This window comes from Bos indicus x Bos taurus, chromosome 9 (genome assembly GCF_003369695.1).
Source record: "Bos indicus x Bos taurus breed Angus x Brahman F1 hybrid chromosome 9, Bos_hybrid_MaternalHap_v2.0, whole genome shotgun sequence".
Taxonomy (NCBI): domain Eukaryota; kingdom Metazoa; phylum Chordata; class Mammalia; order Artiodactyla; family Bovidae; genus Bos; species Bos indicus x Bos taurus.
In genome coordinates, this window is record NC_040084.1 from 60,607,436 (window position 1) to 60,626,163 (window position 18,728).

General features: G+C 43.9%; 1 protein-coding gene across 1 annotated transcript in view; it reads left to right on the top strand.

Annotated features, from left to right (window-relative positions):
• The window catches only part of MDN1 (midasin AAA ATPase 1), a 140,187-nt gene extending 124,695 nt beyond the window's left edge, over positions 1-15,492 (top strand). The window contains exons 89-102 of the mRNA XM_027551397.1: positions 1,143-1,468; positions 1,698-1,865; positions 3,060-3,161; positions 4,021-4,222; positions 5,317-5,487; positions 6,535-6,698; positions 7,396-7,485; positions 8,578-8,693; positions 9,490-9,664; positions 10,789-10,862; positions 10,952-11,066; positions 12,094-12,157; positions 13,101-13,243; positions 14,018-15,492. Coding sequence (XP_027407198.1) covers positions 1,143-1,468; positions 1,698-1,865; positions 3,060-3,161; positions 4,021-4,222; positions 5,317-5,487; positions 6,535-6,698; positions 7,396-7,485; positions 8,578-8,693; positions 9,490-9,664; positions 10,789-10,862; positions 10,952-11,066; positions 12,094-12,157; positions 13,101-13,243; positions 14,018-14,206 — 2,099 coding nt within the window. The 3' untranslated portion in view covers positions 14,207-15,492. The remainder of the gene's footprint in view (positions 1-1,142; positions 1,469-1,697; positions 1,866-3,059; positions 3,162-4,020; positions 4,223-5,316; positions 5,488-6,534; positions 6,699-7,395; positions 7,486-8,577; positions 8,694-9,489; positions 9,665-10,788; positions 10,863-10,951; positions 11,067-12,093; positions 12,158-13,100; positions 13,244-14,017) is intronic.
• The last annotated feature ends 3,236 nt before the right edge of the window (positions 15,493-18,728 follow it).

An 18,728-nucleotide genomic window follows, 5' to 3' on the forward strand; every position in this document is an offset into this window, starting at 1 on the left:
ATATGGCTCTCATAAACGTAAAATGCCTTTTTCACATTTAAGGTATTTGATAACCTGTGCTTAGAACATTCTTCACCCAGTGAATCTCTAGTTCTCCTTTTTAAGCATAGTATAAGCTGTTGCTTCTAAGGCACTTTTCATTACCTTATAATACTGGAAGCTTATTTCAACCTTAAATTCAACAGTCAAGCAAGCATAAAATTAAAGTTCACTGAGAATTGAATAAGCTATTTTGCCCTAGAAAAATATCCAGGCTCATTTTAAGCTACTATGTATATAAACTAAGAAGCAATTATTGTGAACAAGTTATCTTTATACAGTTCTTTTCCATTTACAGTTACTGCAAAATACTGGCTATGTTCCCTGTGTTGTATAATACATCCTTGAGCCTATCTTACATCACCAGTCTGTACCTAACACCTCCTGCTCCTGTGTTACCCCTCCCCTCCACACAGTGATAACCACTAGTTTTTCTGAGTCTGAAGAATAAATTATTTTAAGGAATTATCTACTAACAAAGTAATTGATTTCTGAAGTATCCAAATTACAGAAAAGCTCTTTTAAACAAAACTTGTTCAAACAGGATTGTTCCCATTTGAATATATGTTGTATTTTCTGTGTATGGTAAGGAATGATGTCCATTAGTTATTCCTAATGATAACTGAAAATTAGACTAGCATTTCCTGTCTGTTCTAAAATATTCCTGTTGTGGTGGTGGCTTTTTGGATTTTTAATGGATATCCAAACAGTTGTATGCAATATATAAGTATAGTGAAGAGCAGATGTAGCTAAATTCTTCTGTGAAGGGTTGGTCAGATAATAAACACATCAGTCTTTGCCAGTCATAAGCTGCAACAGAGTCACAGATCCTCAATTCTGCTCTTGTAGTGTGAAGTCAGCCATAGGTAATACAAAACGGATGGAGTATATTGTTCACATTGGTGAACAATTGGATGCAGCGGTGTTCCGCTGTAACTACTCACAGAAATATGTAGATGGCCAGATTTGGGCCACGGACCATAGTTTGCCAACTTCTGGTTTGAGAATAATAAAAAGATGCTTGTGTAACTATATCTCATCGTAAAAAATCATATTGTTTAGTTTTTAAATTCTGCATTCTTTCTTTTGTTTAATCTGTCCAGAAGAGAATCCTTTGGAAATTAAAGAACAACCAAAGGATACTGAAGAAGCAGGTCATGAAGCTGAGGACATAAATGAAGAGACTGAGGCTGATCAGGATGAAGGTCAGGCTCAACCCCAGCCTGAGGGAGGCCACAGTGAAGATGACAAGGGGGAGGAGGGCGAGGAAGAGATGGATACCGGAGCTGACGACGGAGACCAGGATGCTGCCGAGCACCCTGAAGAGGACACAGAGGAGGCTCCGCTGTCCTCGGAGGACAAGGACAAAGACACCAGTGAGGAAAGCCCAGAAAAGGACACACCTCTTGACCAAGGTCTCCAGCCTCAGGTATCACGGCGGATCTGCCTTGTCCTCTATTCAAAGTGATAATGATGAGAAGAGTACCATCTTCTCACTAGACTCTGTCTTAGGATGCTTTCCCATGAGCAGGTGACAGCGCCAAGCAGTTTTTGGTTTGTGGCTGATCCCCTCCCTGTAGGCTCCTCTCAGTGAGGAGAGGGGCCCTCACTTCATCTTCTCCCCTCAGAGCATTTAATGCTATTTGATTTCCTTGCAGACGCAGGAAAAAGAAGAAGGGGAGAGCTCTGACATGGAGGAGCCGGTGCCAGAGCCCACGGAGAGGAAAGAGCACGAGTCCTGTGGGCAGACGGGCTTGGAGAGCGTGCAGAGCGAGCAGGCTGTGGAGCTGGCTGGGGCCGCACCCGAGAAGGAGCAGGGCAGGGAGGTGAGGGCCTCGTCTCCACCAGCCGCCTCTTGGGAGGGCCTCCTCTTCCTGTGTGAAACCACGTTCTGTTCAGCAGCAGTGATTGCTGTGTAATGTTTTTTTGTTGTTGACATCTAAAACTCCAGCTCCCATTCTTTAAGAAAATGGTCATACACCTATATTTATATGGAACAAACCCCAGAATATTTTTACACACTGTATTTAAGTGATGTGCTTAATGAGAAAAAATTACTAGAGTGTAGTCCTCTGTGGGAGAATCAGGTTCAAATTCTGTTTTCGAAGCTCCTAAGCAAAGAAGGGTTGACTTGAGGTTTCATGCAGTGATATGGGTCTAACAGTGCATCCTTTTTCCTTACTGTTCACCAGGCTGCTAAACATTTTAATTTGAAAAGCAAAACACTTCTTCATTCCTTGATGTGGGGTGATGTGTCTTTTGTAGCGGCAGTTGGGGCGTTGGTAGTCTGGAGGGAGCCTTGGAAGTCAGGGGGCCTGCTGCTCAGTGGCGTCTCTGGACGACTCCCTTGGTCTCTGAACCCCCATTTTCTCAGCAGTAATTACAACTGTTTATACCTCTCTTACCCTTCTTTTTTTTTTTCTCTCTCTTACCCTTCTAACCCATTTTCTCAGCACCCGTTCATGAGGTGCTGAGCATTTCATTACTCTGGTAGATCTTCACAGTGGCCCTATAAAATAAATGGTATTGTTCTTTCTATGTTCTCCATTTTGTATCTGAGTTAAATAAGCCCCCGTAAAGTTAAATGACGGTCTCAAGGGTACCCAGCTAGTTGATGACGAAGCTTCATTTCTGATCGAGGTCTGTCCTGCTTTCAGAGTGAGCCATTACCTCCTGTAGACAACAAAGTCCCCCAGGAGGGTACCAGACAGGTCTAGGTGCTTCTGTTTCTGCCCACAGGCCAGACGTTAGTGACGGGTGAGCTCCAGAGCAGACAGGCAGGTGTGGTCACAGTCATCCCCTGGGCTCCAACAGGGATTGATTCCAAGACCCCCACAGATACCCAAATCCATGGCCGCTCAAGTCCCTTATGTAAACTGGTGTATTGCAGTGGGCCCTCCGTGTCCGCAGATTCAGAGGGCTGACTGCACGTGACTGAGGGGAATTGTACGCAGCACAGTCTGTAACCAAGTGCTTATTCCGCTTCCTGCCCCTCACTTTCTGTGGCTTGGATTTCACAGGAACACGGCAGTGGAGCTGCGGATGCAAACCAGGCAGAAGGCCACGAATCAAGCTTCATGGCGCGGATGGCCTCCCAGAAACACACCAGGAAGAACACACAGGTCTCTATCGCTCTTCAGCTAAACTTAGGTGAAGGCTGCGTGTAAGATAATGCTCCAGATACACTGGTTAAAAAAAAAAATTGCCAGCCTTTGCTGTCCCACCATGATGGCATCCTTGGTTAGCAGACCAGGACTACCGGGCTTCTTCCCTTTTTCTTGGTGGGGACAGACAAACGCATATCCTGATCCCGTGATGCTCTTGTTCTAGAGCCTAAGAACCAGGTGGTGTTGCCAAGCTACTGTCCATTCTCTTCTGTGTCTGGTTTCTTTAATTCTATTCAGTTCTGTCCTATCCTATTCTGATCCTGTTTTATTTAGCTGCAGCGTGTAGCGTGTGGGATCTTAGTTCCCTGACCAGGGATTAAACCTGGGCCCCAGCAATAAAAGTGATGAGTTCCAACTGCTGTAATGCTGGCAAATTCCCTATTTTCTGTTTTAAATAACAAGATTTTAAAAATGAGGTGCTATTTATGCACGTGACACAAAATCAGTCTATAGAAACCAATGCCCTAGAAAGCTTCCGTTTTATCCCTGTGCTCAAGCCACCCAAGGGGCTGTCCTCAGAGCATATTGGTACTACCAGTCTTGTCTTCTAAGAGATTTACTGCATATGTAGCATATGAATGGATGTTTGTGTGTGTGCACCTGTGTGTGAGAGAGTGTCTCTTTGCCTTTATTTCAGATATAAAAGTATATCATAGAGATTGCTCTGTATGTGTAGAGATCTTCCTATCAACAGCTGCATTGAATTCCACTCTTGTATGGCTGTACCTAATTTAATCAGCCCCCTGAGGATAAACGTTATTTTTATTCTTTTTGTATTACAAAGTTCTGATGAATTTCCTCATATTTCCCACAGAGTTTTAAGCGGAAACCTGGGCAGGCCGACAACGAACGCTCCCTGGGTGATCACAGTGAGCGTGTGCATAAGAGGCTGAGGACCATGGACACCGAGAGCCGTGCGGAGCAGGACCCGGCCCAGCCCCAGGCCCAGGCGGAGGACGCGGAAGCATTTGAGCACATCAAACAGGGCAGTGAGCCCTACGATGCACAGACCTACGGTACAGAGCTGGGGGCCCTCCCTCGCTCATCAAGCTCTGTGAGCGCCTATGCTGACTGTGTGTCTGCCAGGTGTTGTTACAAAGTCATCTTAAGAGGCAGGGGAAATGACCTTTCAAACAAGTTTCCTTTTAATAAGAACTGTGCAGATATACAATTTGGTTTTGAAATAAAGGTATCTGTAGCCAAGTGCAGGGTTTCAGTGTTCAGGGTTCTGGGTCTAGTGAAGCCTTTTAAATATTATTGGTGACAGTTGGCTATCCAAACCCAGCACTGGTCTCAGGGGTCTGAGTAGCAGACGTTTCTTCACTGTCACTCTGCAGTGGTTTAGAGCGTTAGTGACAAAGAAAACAAGATCTCAGTATAGGAAGTCAGTCATCACTCAGTCTCCCCTCCGAGCTCTCTGGGTGACTTTTCACTGTTTCGTTCCTAACGTAAGCTGGTATTGATAATATGACACAGAAAAGACTGCTGTCCTGTGGATTACTCTCTTCTCTTCCTGTCCCCACCTTTAAGAAAAATGAAGCGGAACCGACGATGACTGCCATACATGGGGCTTTTATGTTGTGCGTAGCACTGTTCTGAGCTTTGCAGCCTGATTCCTCTAGTAATCTCGAGCTAGGATGCCTCCATTTTATCATCAGCATCCTGAGGCCAAAGAGGTTTAAGGACTTGTCCAGGGTCACGATGCTGGGATACCCACGTTGTCTTTCTGTGCCCCCTACCCTCCGCTGTTATACTTCATCACTCAGTTTCTCCACCCATGACTTGGCAATGAGGATAATTCCATTAGCTGCTCTGAGTCATGCACTCAGCACGTTTATTCTGGTTCAGTCTCTGATCATAGCAATAAAAACCCAGCAGCTGAACATCCTGTTCTGTGGTCACATGTACGGTTACACCATACCCTTACAGTTTCTAGGGAAAGCAGGGAAATAAGACACTTAGGTCAGCAGCTCACAAGCCAAGTACTGTGTCCAGTGTCCAGGCCACGTAACTAGTCAGTGGTAGAATCTCTGACCAAAAGCACACCCACTCTCAATGACTCTGTTCTGCAAAGAGCTAAGCTTTCTATGTGTATGCACTTTGTTGGCAGATGTGGCCAGCACAGAGCAGCAGCAGTCTGCAAAGGACTCCAGCAAGGCTCACGAAGAGGAGGAGGTAGAGGATACCTCTGTGGACCCGGAGGAGCAGGAGGAGCTCAGAGCGGTAGACACAGAGCCACTGAAGCCAGAGGAGGTCAAGTCGGGGAGTACGGCCCAGCCAGGTGAGTGAGTTCTGTGGTGAACACCCCCTTCCCACCTAAGCTCCTTGATTCTTGTGCTGTTGTCTTGCCTGGTCTGTTCTTTTTACGTCCTAACCCATGACTTAGATACTCATGTGTCCATAGTAACTCCCCTGTACATACTTCCTTTGGGAGTAGAAAGGTGGGGGAGTGGTGTTACAGGTCACTGACATTCACGGAGAAGCCCAAGTTCCAGACAAAATCCTGGCAGTCTTTCTTAAATATGTAGAAGAAAACAGAACAGTGCACATACTCCAGTTGTAACCAGAAGAGATTCTTGATTACTAGAGAAACGGTATTTTTAATTATAAAATATGCAATGTTAGCATAAAATGCAATAAAACGTTTAAAGAACTAGGGAAATGCATGTGAGAAAGTAACACTAACTTCTTACATTTTATAACTGTTCCATTTCATAACCGACCCCAAGTGCTATTACAAGGCAGTTCATTTTTTTTTAATGTATTCAACACACATGGAAAGAGAACATCAGCAATGAAATAAATGCAAATTCAAAATAACCTGCTAAATTCAACAACTGCTTCTTCTTCTTGCTTCTTCTCAGGGGCGTTAGAATCACAGACTGCCATTATGGGACAGTAAAGACATAGCTCTGTGATTAGCTCTTCCTTGATTCAAATCCAGACTTTGTCTTACTTAATTTATAGGTGGAGGCAAATTATTTGTCTTTGCCACAGCTTCCTCATCTATAAGATGGAACCATGATTTTAATTTTTATCTTTATCAGTGTTCTGCATGCACACAGTTTAATGGATCACACAGTTCTACAAGGCTTGTCAGGGTTAAACAGTTTCCCCTACTTTCCCCTCCCCAGAACACAACAGGGTGGAGAGAGAGGGGAGTTAAGGGAGTGCGAATTGGCAATGACTGTCTCAGAGAGAAAGAACACAGGGAGCTGACATGTTAATGTGCTGGGAGGTCTGAGTGACTGTAAGATTGACATGTGACTGAAGGCTCAGTCTTCATTCTGATGTTATGGTAAGTAAAATTCGGTCCTTGTGAGAACAGGCTCTGAAGAGATGGAGATGGAGACCCAAACTGTTAAAACAGAGGAAGACCAACACCCCAGGACAGACCCATCACACGAGGAGACAGAGAATGAGAAACCAGAGAGAAGCCGAGATTCCACCATTCACACAGCCCATCAGTTACTTGTGGACACGATTTTCCAGGTCCTAAAACTTTTAACAGATCACCACTTTAATAAGTTGACAATATGGAATTATAAGTTACTTTTAATTCTTAAAAACTTTATAAGCATCTGGTTGTTTGGGGGCTTCATATCATATTGATCTTTCAAGGAGTACTGTTGGTATGACACACTTCTGAGTGTGTCAAGTAACACACTGGGCAGGTGTGTGAGCACCTCTCTGAGCAGATAACACACTTCGAACAGCCAATCCTAGAGTCGCTGTGGGAGGTCTGTGTCCTTACCTGGCCACGGTGGGGGGCCTGGCCCTCTTCTCAACATTCACCAGCCTTGTGTTAGGGGCCTGCGGTTCAGTTAAGTTTATGTTGGTTAAGCAGTAAGCATTTTTGACTTAATGCTTTCATTTAGGAAGAGCCAATTAACTGAGTTTTCCCAAACTGTTTGACCTAATAGTAGTCTAGATTAATCAAAGAACATTTCTGTTATTGATACCTTCCTAGGTACTTTGGGATTTATTAATGTTCAGAATTTCCTTTTTCCATCTTACCCTCAAAAAAATGGGAAGGAGAAGAATAGTTGTCTGGCATCTTTTGTGCCATTAAATTTGCTCAAGTTTTGCATCTCTGTGGGAGTTCATACTGCAGGGAAGAAGGCAACTAAGGATAATAAATTAGTGATTCCAACCTGGGTCTCCTCTATCTGTGACTTTTCCCTCTTAGCCCTTCTTAAAAGATGTCAATGAGCTAAGACAGGAGCTGGAGAGACAGCTGGAAACATGGCAACCACATGAATCTGGAAACCCAGAAGAAGTAAGTCACTGGTCTTTTACTGAATATCTTGACTTTCTAAGATGCAGCAAACCTAATAGGTTCTTAACTCCAGTTACCTTGGTAAAGGAAAGGAAAGTGAAGTCGCTCAGTCGTGTCCGACTCTTTGTGACCCCATGGACTGTAGCCTACCAGGCTCCTCTGTCCATGGGATTTTCCAGGCAGTAGTACTGGAGTGGATTGCCATTTCCTTCTCCAGGGGATCTTCCTGACCCAGGGATTGAACCCAGGTCTCCCGCATTGTAGACAGACACTTTACCATCTAAGCCACCAGGGAAGTCCAGTATATGGAGAATATAATTTTAAAGCCTGCTTTGCCACTAGATGTACAGCTTAATTAAAACAAAAACTGATGTTTCATTTTTTAACTTCCATTCCTCACTCTGTAATGGAAGTAATGGAGGTGACAGTGGTTGAGACGTGAGACAAAAGTCTAATACTATGTCACTCTCTGAATAGACCACCAGGAGCACTGCCAGCTGACGTAAAGTGGAAGTGTAGATTAACCAAAAGTTTCCTTTTTAGTGAGCTTGCATCCTAAATTTATTGTATATATGTATACACAAATATATCTGTTACCATCATTCTCATCACATGTATGTAATGATTGCTGTGCCATAATTGACCTAAAAAAAAAATGGAGCTTTGTACCCAGGAAATAAGCACACTGTTAAGGGTGTTACTTGAGAGATTTGCCCTTGTCACTTTTGCTTTTGAAACGAGACCCTGAGAACCCATGATTTAAGTGGCTGGATCTCCTGACACCAAAGTTAACCATCACAGCTCCCTCTCCATGTGAAGGGTACACATTATGTACCCCTCATAGGAGATGTGAATAAGGCACTGATCTGGTCATGAATTCCAATCTTTTACTGCCTTATTGAAATTTCATTCTTTCTCATTGGAACTGTGAATTAGTGGCTTTGGTGGAAGAGGAGACATTTTAAACCAAGTGAATCAGCTTGCCAAGAGAAGCAAGTTGTTTTCTTCTGCTTTGCTTCAAGCCCTCATCTTGCTGTAATGACCTTGCCTGGCTCTGACATTCTAAAGGCACCTTGCATATTGTCATCACAGGAGAAGGCCGCAGCAGAGATGTGGCAGAGTTACCTGGTCTTAACTGCGCCTCTGTCGCAACAGCTGTGTGAACAGCTTCGTCTCATACTGGAGCCAACCCAGGCCGCCAAGCTGAAGTAAGTCTTCTGCACTGGGGGCACTCGTGGCTCCCTGAGGAGATGCCAGCATCACCTTTTCTGCTGAGCCTAGGACCGACCAGCTGTGGTGCTGGCGTCTAGGTGGCCATTCCTGCTGCACAGGCACCAGTGTGGCGTCCTTACCTTGTTGCCATGTTGTTGTCTCTACAGAGAAGTTTCTGTGACTAGTTAATGGATGAGGAGACTAGCTGAACCTTGGGGGTGTGTGCTGCTCACCCTCTACATGTTGGGTCACTCACTTGCTGCACGCATCACTCACCTAGATCTTTCCAAAGTGAAAGTGAAGTCACTAAGTCGTGTCCGACTCTTTGCGACCCCATAGACTGTAGCCTACCAGGCTCCTCTGTCTATAGGATTTCCCAGGCAGTAGTACTGGAGTGGATTGCCATTTCCTTCTCCAGGGGATCTTCCCAACCCAGGGCTCAAACCCAGGTCTCCCTCATTGTAGACAGACGCTTTACCATCTGAGCCACCAGGAAAGTCCAAAGGGGTGCCCAAAATCAGAGTTTTAGAACAGAAAAGAGAATCCAACACTTAACAGTCAATGCAAACTTTTTTTTTCCTTTTTTAAAAAGTGTTTTACATTTTCTAAAAGGACCTAATCATTATTGCCACATACATATCTGTTTGCTGCTGATCAAGAAGATCCAGGCAGTCTCAGTCGACAGTAATACTTCATTGTGCCAGGATACTGGTTATTTGGTGTAATTGGCTGTCGGGTACTGTTACTGTGCTTTTAGCTCTAATCTTTGTTCTGTTTGGTTAAATTTAATAGAGGGGACTATCGAACTGGGAAGCGACTGAACATGCGGAAGGTCATTCCATACATTGCCAGCCAGTTTCGGAAAGACAAGATTTGGCTTCGAAGAACCAAGCCTAGCAAACGGCAGTATCAAATCTGTCTGGCTATCGATGACTCTTCCAGCATGGTGGACAACCACACCAAACAGGTAAGGAGTAGCAGTGCAGTGACGGTTGGGGCCACCTGAACGTATCTGGACAGAAAGCACTTTGGAATACCAGTTAGTTCTGAGAATGTGATACCATATTTGAGAAGACCTGAACGTTAAACAGTTCGAAAGCAATTTCAGGATGTCCCTAAGATTGTGGTCTCTTAGACTGTAGATCTTTTAGATTGTTGTATTTCTTAGCCTTGCTGTGCAGCTGTCTAGCTGCAGGGTAAGTCAATCCAACAATGTTTATTTTCCACAAAACATGATGCACTGTAGTGTTTTAGGCCATGCACAGTTTAGAATCTGAATATCTCTGATTTTTCTAAGAAAAAGTCTTCAGTATACATTTCTTTAAGTCTGTGTAGAGTTAGTGTTTTGTCAGTATTAACAGGGCTTAGGAGCCTGGGTAGAGTTCCTTACAACCCCACCCACCGTCATGGACATGGAGAGTGGTGGGAGGTTCCGCAGAACCTAAAGTCTATACTTACACTTTGCTGGGAAACAAAAGCATACCATCTAAACCTGGGTTCAAGTCTAAACTCCCCACTTAGTACATGACTTTGGGCAGGTAATTTTACTTCTTAAAAAAGGATTATAACAATACTTAACTCAAACTCATAGTTGTTATGAAGTCTAAATGAAATAACATATATAGAGCACTCGGTTCAGTGCCAGGTACTTGATACATGTTCAGTAGGTGTTAGTTGCTATAAATATCTTCTTTTCAGTTGAATTTAAATTCTAAAACTATACCATCATGTATGCATAGATTAGAATAAATAGGCTAATAAAATCTTTTATCCATGAGAGATTATGTAGTCAAAAAAGCAGGGGGAAACCATAATTTATGGACCAAGTTTCCGGAGATCACTTATATTGGGTAATGCTAAAGCAGACCTTTCCTACTACTATAACAGATACTGGGTTTGGTGCCTGTGGCATTAGTCAGGGCCGAAGACTACCAAGGCCTCTGAGTTGGTGAACAGCCATATTGATGGTGTTCCCCTGTGTGCCATACCAAAGAAATAGTGTTTCCTATGGGACTCGTTGTATAAAGAGTTGAAAGGCATTGGTGTCAAGAATACCCTGATGCCTTCAACCCTCCGTTTTCTGTTTTACAGCTTGCCTTTGAGTCTTTGGCTGTGATTGGAAATGCTCTAACCCTTCTGGAAGTTGGTCAGATTGCAGTATGCAGGTAAAGGTGCCTTTTAATCCCTTTGGGAAACCCAACCTTTTTTGCCATGACAAAAAGTAATTCCCATTGTTTGGTTTTTCTCCTCCAAGTTTTGGAGAGTCTGTAAAGCTATTACATCCATTCCACGAACAGTTTAGTGACTACTCAGGGTCCCAGATTCTGCGGCTCTGCAAATTCCAGCAAAAGAAAACCAAGATTGCTCAGGTAAGTTGATGAGATCACATGTCTTCTGAAGTTATTTTCCGGTATGAAAGTGTAAGTCGCTCAGCCTTGTCCAGCTCTTTGCACCCCCATGGGCTATGCAGTCCGTGGAATTCTCTAGGCCAGAGTACTGGAGCGGGTAGCCTTTCCTTTCTCCAGGGGAATCTTCCCAACCCAGGGATCGAACCTAGGTCTCCCGCATTGCTGGCAGTCTCTTTACCAGCTGAGCCACAAGGGAAGCCCTTTTCTGGTATAGGAAAAACATAATTTTTAGGACTCTCTCCTCCCTAATATGGTAAAATTTACAATAGAGAATAGTCCTAAACCTCAGATTGTGTACCACTGGAATAGAATCTCCTTTGGCTTCCATTATTAAATACCATGTGACCTCTTTTTCTGTTACTCAAAGATCATTTCACTTTGCATCATTGAGTTTTTGGCTCCCTACTTTTTTTGAGCAGTTCGGAGCATTTTAGGAAAATGAACCACCTCCCAGTACGCTTATCAAGTGGGTCAAGGCCAATTTCTCTCCACCATTTAGCCTAGAGAAGTGATGTGAAATAAAGCTAGTGACTTGCTCAGGGTGGCATGAGTTCAGAACAGCGTGGGATAGGAATTCTCTCCTGATTCCTGTCTTAATTTAACTTCCTTCCTTATGCACATGTTGTGAGGGGTTTTTTGCCCTTTTTTGCTCAGTTATTTTCCTTTCTTGAAAGACAGCTCTTTGGTTCATTTGGGGAGTTATTGACTTCCTATCCCCCAGAGTTAAGTGTTTTTTTTCCCCTCTTTGGGGTTTCTAGTAGAACGCTAGTGGGGTATATGCCAGGGATACAGGTCTAGGCTTGAAATGCCAGCACCCAAGGCAAATGCCAGGGGCAAGGCTTGTCAGTCCTTTGCGGGTGACTGGAAGGGACAGTTTGGTTCCTATAGATTTGAGATGATCACTTAAGGGCCAGATGTAATTTCAGTCTCTGTGACAATGGAAAGAGTTAAATAGTTTTCTAATTGTCTATTTCTGGTTTTGGTTTAGTTTCTAGAGTCTGTAGCCAACATGTTTGCAGCCGCTCAGCAACTCTCGCAAAACGTCAGTCCAGGTAAGCTGTGTTCTTTGGTCTTTGTTAACAAAACACTTTTCTGCTCCTGTATTATTTGCAAATTGCTTGTCTCACTTCAGTGTACCCATCACCATGTTTGCAAGTGTATGCTCAATAGGAAAAGACATGAACAGGGGATGATGGGAGGTATTAAACATTCATGCAATTTTTTATTTGGTAGATTTGAGTTCATTTGTGAAAGGAAGGAGCAAGGTACGTGGAATTAAATGTAAAGAGTATTCTGTAATATTTTAGTAACAAAGGAAAGCAGAGGACAGTGTAATTTAGAAACCAGGTGATCCATCCGTGATTGATTGGGGCTTTTGCAGCACACCAGTTCTAACCCTTTCCTAAATCCTCCATTCTGATTGTACCTGTTGAAGCAGGTCATTCACGCCTCTCAACACTTGCTAATTTTCACTGAAAATATAATGTGCTAAAAATTTTTAAACATTTTTATTCACTCTTCATTTTAGAGGTCTAGTCTATTTAAGTTTTGTTTAAATGAGTCAATTTGAAGGGAAAAAAAAACATAGAATTTAGGTACAGGAAATTGACAGAAATCTGAAAGATACAGTTCCACCTTTCTGATTTGGGTACTTTCTTCTAGTGGTCTGCTCAGGACTGCTCTTTGTATACTTTATATCCATAAACATGTGTTTTCATTCTCACATGTTGTTCTACAACAAAGTTGATCTAAATGTGACATATCCCCAAAACACTATCGGGAAATTGTTTTGTTGACAGAACTGTTTGCACAGCCTTGTGTCTGCCTCACACATTCAAAGTAATAGATCTAATTGGAGACCCTCTTTGTGCCAGAATTCATCAGCTTCAGAACTGTTTGGTTTTACTAGTTCAGAGAAAGCCTGCCTAATCTGTCTTACCATGGTAGTTCTCGCCTTGTTTGAGTTTTCCCCTCCTGCTATGTGTTCCTCTCCAGAAATCGCCCAGCTCCTCCTGGTGGTCTCGGATGGACGCGGCCTTTTCCTTGAGGGCAAAGACAGAGTCCTAGCAGCAGTTCAGGCCGCCCGGAACGCTAACATCTTTGTTATTTTTGTTGTGTTGGACAATCCCAGTTCACGGGTGAGTGACTACTAACAGCCACTTTTCTGGAGATAAAGTGAGAATTCCCTCCAAGCTGTTCTATCTGAAAAATGGCCTGCATCTCACCATCATACCGAGAACTCCTCTAACACTCGTGGCATCCTGAAGGGCGCTGTTTGAGGCATCTTATAGTATGTTCTCATATAATTGCGCAATGACTCGGTGATGTAGGCATGGTTATTCCCACTCTGCAGCAAAGGACAAACACGGAGAGGTTGTAGGTAACAACTCGGAAGCCATACATACTAGAGACTATCCTCTGAACCACTCACTGTGATGACTGGTACTCTGGAGGGTCATCTCCCTCTGCACAGCGTCACCACAGGCATTGCAGCCTTTGTGACAGGCCTTATCTGCTGGAAACATAGCCAGCCCTTCCTAGGTACTTGTATCTCAGCAGTGCCCTCCTCAAAGGAGCAAGCATCGGTGGCTACATGAAAGGTATCCACAAGCAGTTCTGTTCCAGGGGAAGTCCCATCTCTCCAGGTCACATTAAGGCCTAAATAGCAAGTTGAAGACTTAACGTGAATTATTCCAAGTATAGAATAGGAAACACCATCATAGGGCAATCAGGTTTACTCATCTACCCCTTTGCCTCCCTTTCGGTGTTCATTCGCCTGGAAAGGATACTCAGAAAGAGATCTGCCTCTTCCTTAATAAGAGCTACTTTTATATGCAGGAACCTATTGTCTGCAAAAGAGATCATAAAAGAGCTGATTTAATTTTTCTCTTCAAAATGTTTTCTGTTGCCAGGATTCTATCTTGGACATTAAGGTACCGATATTTAAAGGGCCTGGAGAAATGCCTGAAATCCGATCTTACATGGAAGAGTTCCCATTCCCATTTTACATAATTCTCCGCGACGTGAACGCACTTCCCGAGACACTCAGCGATGCTCTCAGGCAGTGGTTTGAGCTGGTGACGGCCTCTGACCACGCATAGAGCAGGAGGAACACAGTCCCAAATGAGACTTTTAACTGCGCTCAGAATGTCACACTGCTTGCCAGGAGCTCCCTTCTGGAGAACTGTTTCTGAACTCCTAGCTTGAAAATGGTATTTTATCTTAGACCTGATTTATAAACATTCACCCAATAGCTACAAAAAATTATCGCAACATAAGTTTCGGTTTCAGGGCCTTTATGCTCCCTGCTGTGCCTGGGCTCCGGTTCTTATAACAAACCTGGGGCAGTGAAGGAACAGCAGCAGGAGTCTCATACCTGGGGCAGCCCTGGCCCAAGAGGAGGCTGCACCCTACCCTTGGGCCCAGCTGCCTTTTCCCCTCACAGTGACCCTGGACACCACTTCGAGGAGATGCTGCCGGGAACATGGGACTGTGCCAGACCTCTGGACAAAGGACTGAATAAAGGGAGTCTCCCTTTTGACCCTGCCCTATGGCTTAGCCTTGCTAAGTCCGCAGTGTGTACCCAAAAGCCGTCAAATGGCTGAGACAGCTCCAGTTTATTTTTAGAGAGTCAGTGTATTTTCTTACCATGCTTCTTGTGAAAGGAACTACCTTCTCTCCAAGGGGAGGAACCTCATGCTGCGTGTGTTCTCATAAAGCAACCAGACATTATGGGAGCCCAGATCCTCAGAGAATGACCCTCGGGTCGTGTACGAAGGAAGGGGCTTTTCCCTGTGCTCCTTCACCTTTGCTGCTTTGGGAGACTATGCAATGATGGAAAGATGATTTTCCCTTTGTTTATTCCATTCTCTCAATGCCACAGTTCCTGTTGTTGTAGTAATTTATTTCTTTAGTTCATTTTTTCTTAACAGTTAAGAGGAAGAGTCATTCCTCACATTGCTTTCAAGCTGAACTGAGCCAGGCTCATCCTGGAAAAGAAGTGCTGTGTCAGAAGAACTGAGCAGCCAAACCTCTTTTCCCAGTCAGAAATCCACCAGCGGTTTTTCAGCAGTTTTTTATTTACTTGGCCAAAAAGCAGTGCTTGAATACTTGAAACTGTGCTGTGTTCTATTTAAGTTCTGCCTGTCCAAATGTCCTTTGGTAGACAACATGCCAGGATGTAATCGTCCATCTCCATGTGTGTTACAGTTACACTGTGAAGTGTGCCACCCTTCTGAGGTGGTCCTCAAAGACACAGATTGCTTGTTGTTGTTTAACCAAGTGTCCTAAAGCATGTACCTGAAGTTATATCATTTTTTTTTAATTCTAAAAAGCTATGCAGCTTGTATTCTGAAAAGTATTAAAAAGTATACCACGGTTGATGTCACTTATGACCATTCTTAATGGAATATGACAAGAGTGTAAAAGGTGTGCGAGGGGTCTTGACTGCTGGATCAGGCAGCTGTCACTAGTTGATGCTGTGTGTTGTGACCCTGCAACTCAGTGGCTTCCCTCAAACAGCCCCAGGGTCTGTTTCTTGTGTTCACGTCTGTGGTGGGTGAGCCTCAGCATGCTGGCCTCAGGGCAGAAGAAGGGCAGGATGGTGGACGCACACAGTGGCTTGTAAGGGTACTACTCCAAGATGAGTTCTGAGTGGAAGCGATGTATCACGAGCCAAAGGCCTCTGTGGGGCCGGAAGTTTAACCTTCCTGCAGGGAGGTAACAACCCACATTATGACTGTGATGCAGTCCATCATATCTCCCTTTAATTGACAAGACCAGCTAAGCTGGAGCATCCCAGTTGGTATACCAACATGAGTGATTCCCTTGGCCCTAGAATAGCTATCGAGAAGAATTTGAGTAAGCAGGTTACTGAGGAGTGTCATTTCCAGTTTGTGCTGTGATGGGAAAAGGTTAGGAAGCACAGCAGCAGACACAGGAACTGAGGGGGTTGATTAGGAAGCGTGACATGCCTGAGTCACTGAGAAGCAGCTACTGTGGATGCTTGCTCGCTCAGTCTCACGTGGAACTCAGCCTTTCCGTCTGCCTCACTTTGCTCTCCCATCTCCATCCAAACCCCAAATCTTGTCAGGTCTCACTTCTAGACATTTATCTTATTCTGCCCCTTCCTTTTGCTGTCCTCTGTACTGTACTGCAGCTGGATCTCTTTTAAAATGTAGCTCAAACTACTAATCACCATGCCAGCTTTACTCCATCATACAGCATCCTTGGAGATCTTTCTGAATTCCTGTGAAGAAGGTACTATTTGTTGTTTCCTGGCCTAGCTCCCTTGTCTTCTCTCCCAGCATCCTCACCACACTATTTGATCTGCTCACAGCAAACCACAGGAGCCCTAGAATCTGCCAGTGTTCCATGTGTTCTTTGGAATTCTCTTACCCACTTTGCCTTTCTGATGAACACTTAGCTCAGATAAGGCCTGGAAGAAGAATGTGCTCCCATGGTAGGAGCCTTGACAGCATCTATAATACTACCTTAGACTTATGTCTTCCTACCCTAAGAGTGATTCTGAGAACAGAAGGCATATATGACTCAGGAGAGCATTACCAGTGTCTGGCATAAGGGGATGTTTCTGGATGAAAAGAAGAAATAGTATAAAAATGTCTGTTCTCACGTTACTTTATAGATTAAGATTCTAAGATGATTTAAAGGAAAATGACAAAACATTTCTAAAGGTCATAGACAAATAGACACTTCCAAGATACTATAGGATAGTATTATTGCTTAGTGAAAACACAACAGAAACCTGGATGAAATAGCTGTAAGGGTTATTCAGACCCTAAAAGAATTTACCAAGACCATCACAAAGCCCAGGAAGATGCTGCTGCTGCTAAGTCACTTCAGTCGTGTCTGACTCTCTGCGACCCCACAGACGGCAGCCCACCAGGCTCTCCCGTCCCTGGGATTCTCCAGGCAAGAACACTGGGGTGGGTTGCCATTTCCTTCTCCAATGCATGAAAGTGAAAGTGAAGTCACTCAGTCATGTCCAACTCTTAGTGACCCCATGGACTGCAGCCCACCAGGCTCCTCCGTCCATGGGATTCTCCAGGCAAGAGTACTGGAGTGGGGTACCATTGCCTTCTCCACAGGAAGATGAATGAATGGTTAATAAATGGTGCTGAAACTATAGTTCACAACTGGAAAAGAACTTATATCCCCAATATGCTATAAAACAAAATTCTAGGTGGAGTAAATATTTTAAACATGAACAATGAAAAGTTTTTAACAAGTAAAGGGAGAAGATGAAAATAATCAAAATAAGAAAATGCAATGTATAGAGACTTAAAAGCTCTATTAAAAAAAGAATCAAAATTTTTAAATATGGCAAACTGCATATAAAATTAAAAGTCTAGGTCATCATAAAGGGACCAAAGTCATAACAATTGACAAAATAAGTGTAACTGAAAGTGACAAGGGATATTTCACTAATAGTTAAAAGGGGAAAAAAATGAATTGCTAATTAGACAAGTTTTCAGGCTTTGCCTGCGTGCAGGAGACTCGGGTTTGATCCCTGGGTCAAAAAGATCCCCTGGAGCAAATGGCAACCCACCCCAGTATTCTTGCGGCGGAAACGACATGGGCAGAGGAGCCTGGTGGCCTACAGCCCGTGGGATTGAAAAAGGGTGGGTTATGGCATCAACATCATTCACACAATGCCTGGTAATAGCCATTAGGGTGCTTACATGTGCTAGGTTCTGTTCTCAGTGCACTACATACAATACTACAGTAACAACTCTGGCAGATGCGATCAGTTCAGTTTAGAGATGAGAAAAAAACAGGCGGGTACACACACACACACACAGAAGTACACAACTAGGAGAAGGATACACACACAGTGAAGTACACAACTAGGGGAAGGATTCACACACACACTGAAGTACACAACTAGGGGAAGGATTCCAAGCAAGCAAATCAAGGGGAGATGCTCAGGGAACGAACCGTTATGAACATTTAAGGCCGTATTTTAATTCGGAAGTAGGAGGGATTCCCTAACCTCTTACAGTTAATACACGCCAAGAGCCTACAGAGTGTACTGCTGCTGCTAAGTCGCTTCAGTCGAGGGAGAATAAAAACAAGTATAGGGAAATAAAAGCTTAAGGTGTAGGGATATTCGTTTCCTCGTTACTAGTGATACAAAGTTCTCAAAACTGCAATGGGACAACCACCTAAAACCTTGTAACTAATGACGATCGTGAAGACTACAGCACCAGGAAAAACGCAATAGAAAAGAGCAGGGCAAAAACGAGAAGAGCAGAACACAAACTCAGAAATTAACATTTACAATTTTAGTAATTTTAGCTATATACACTAAATCTCAAAAGGAATAGTTTTCTTCACCATCAAAACCCTTAACTTTCATTTAATAGAACAAACACGTGTCGAGAACTGTGCTAACTGCCTCACCATTATTTCATTTTCACAACAATCTAGTACGCAGGAACTGTTATCCCATTTCTCTGATAAGAAAACAGGCTAAGAAAAGGAGAAACTGTCTCGGGCTTTAGTTCCGACCAATAGACTGCCTGGTTCTTCAGGGGGCGCACACGCTGCAGGCCGTCTCCGAGGAAACCGAGTTCGCCCCGCCCCGTCACCCCCCCCCCCCCA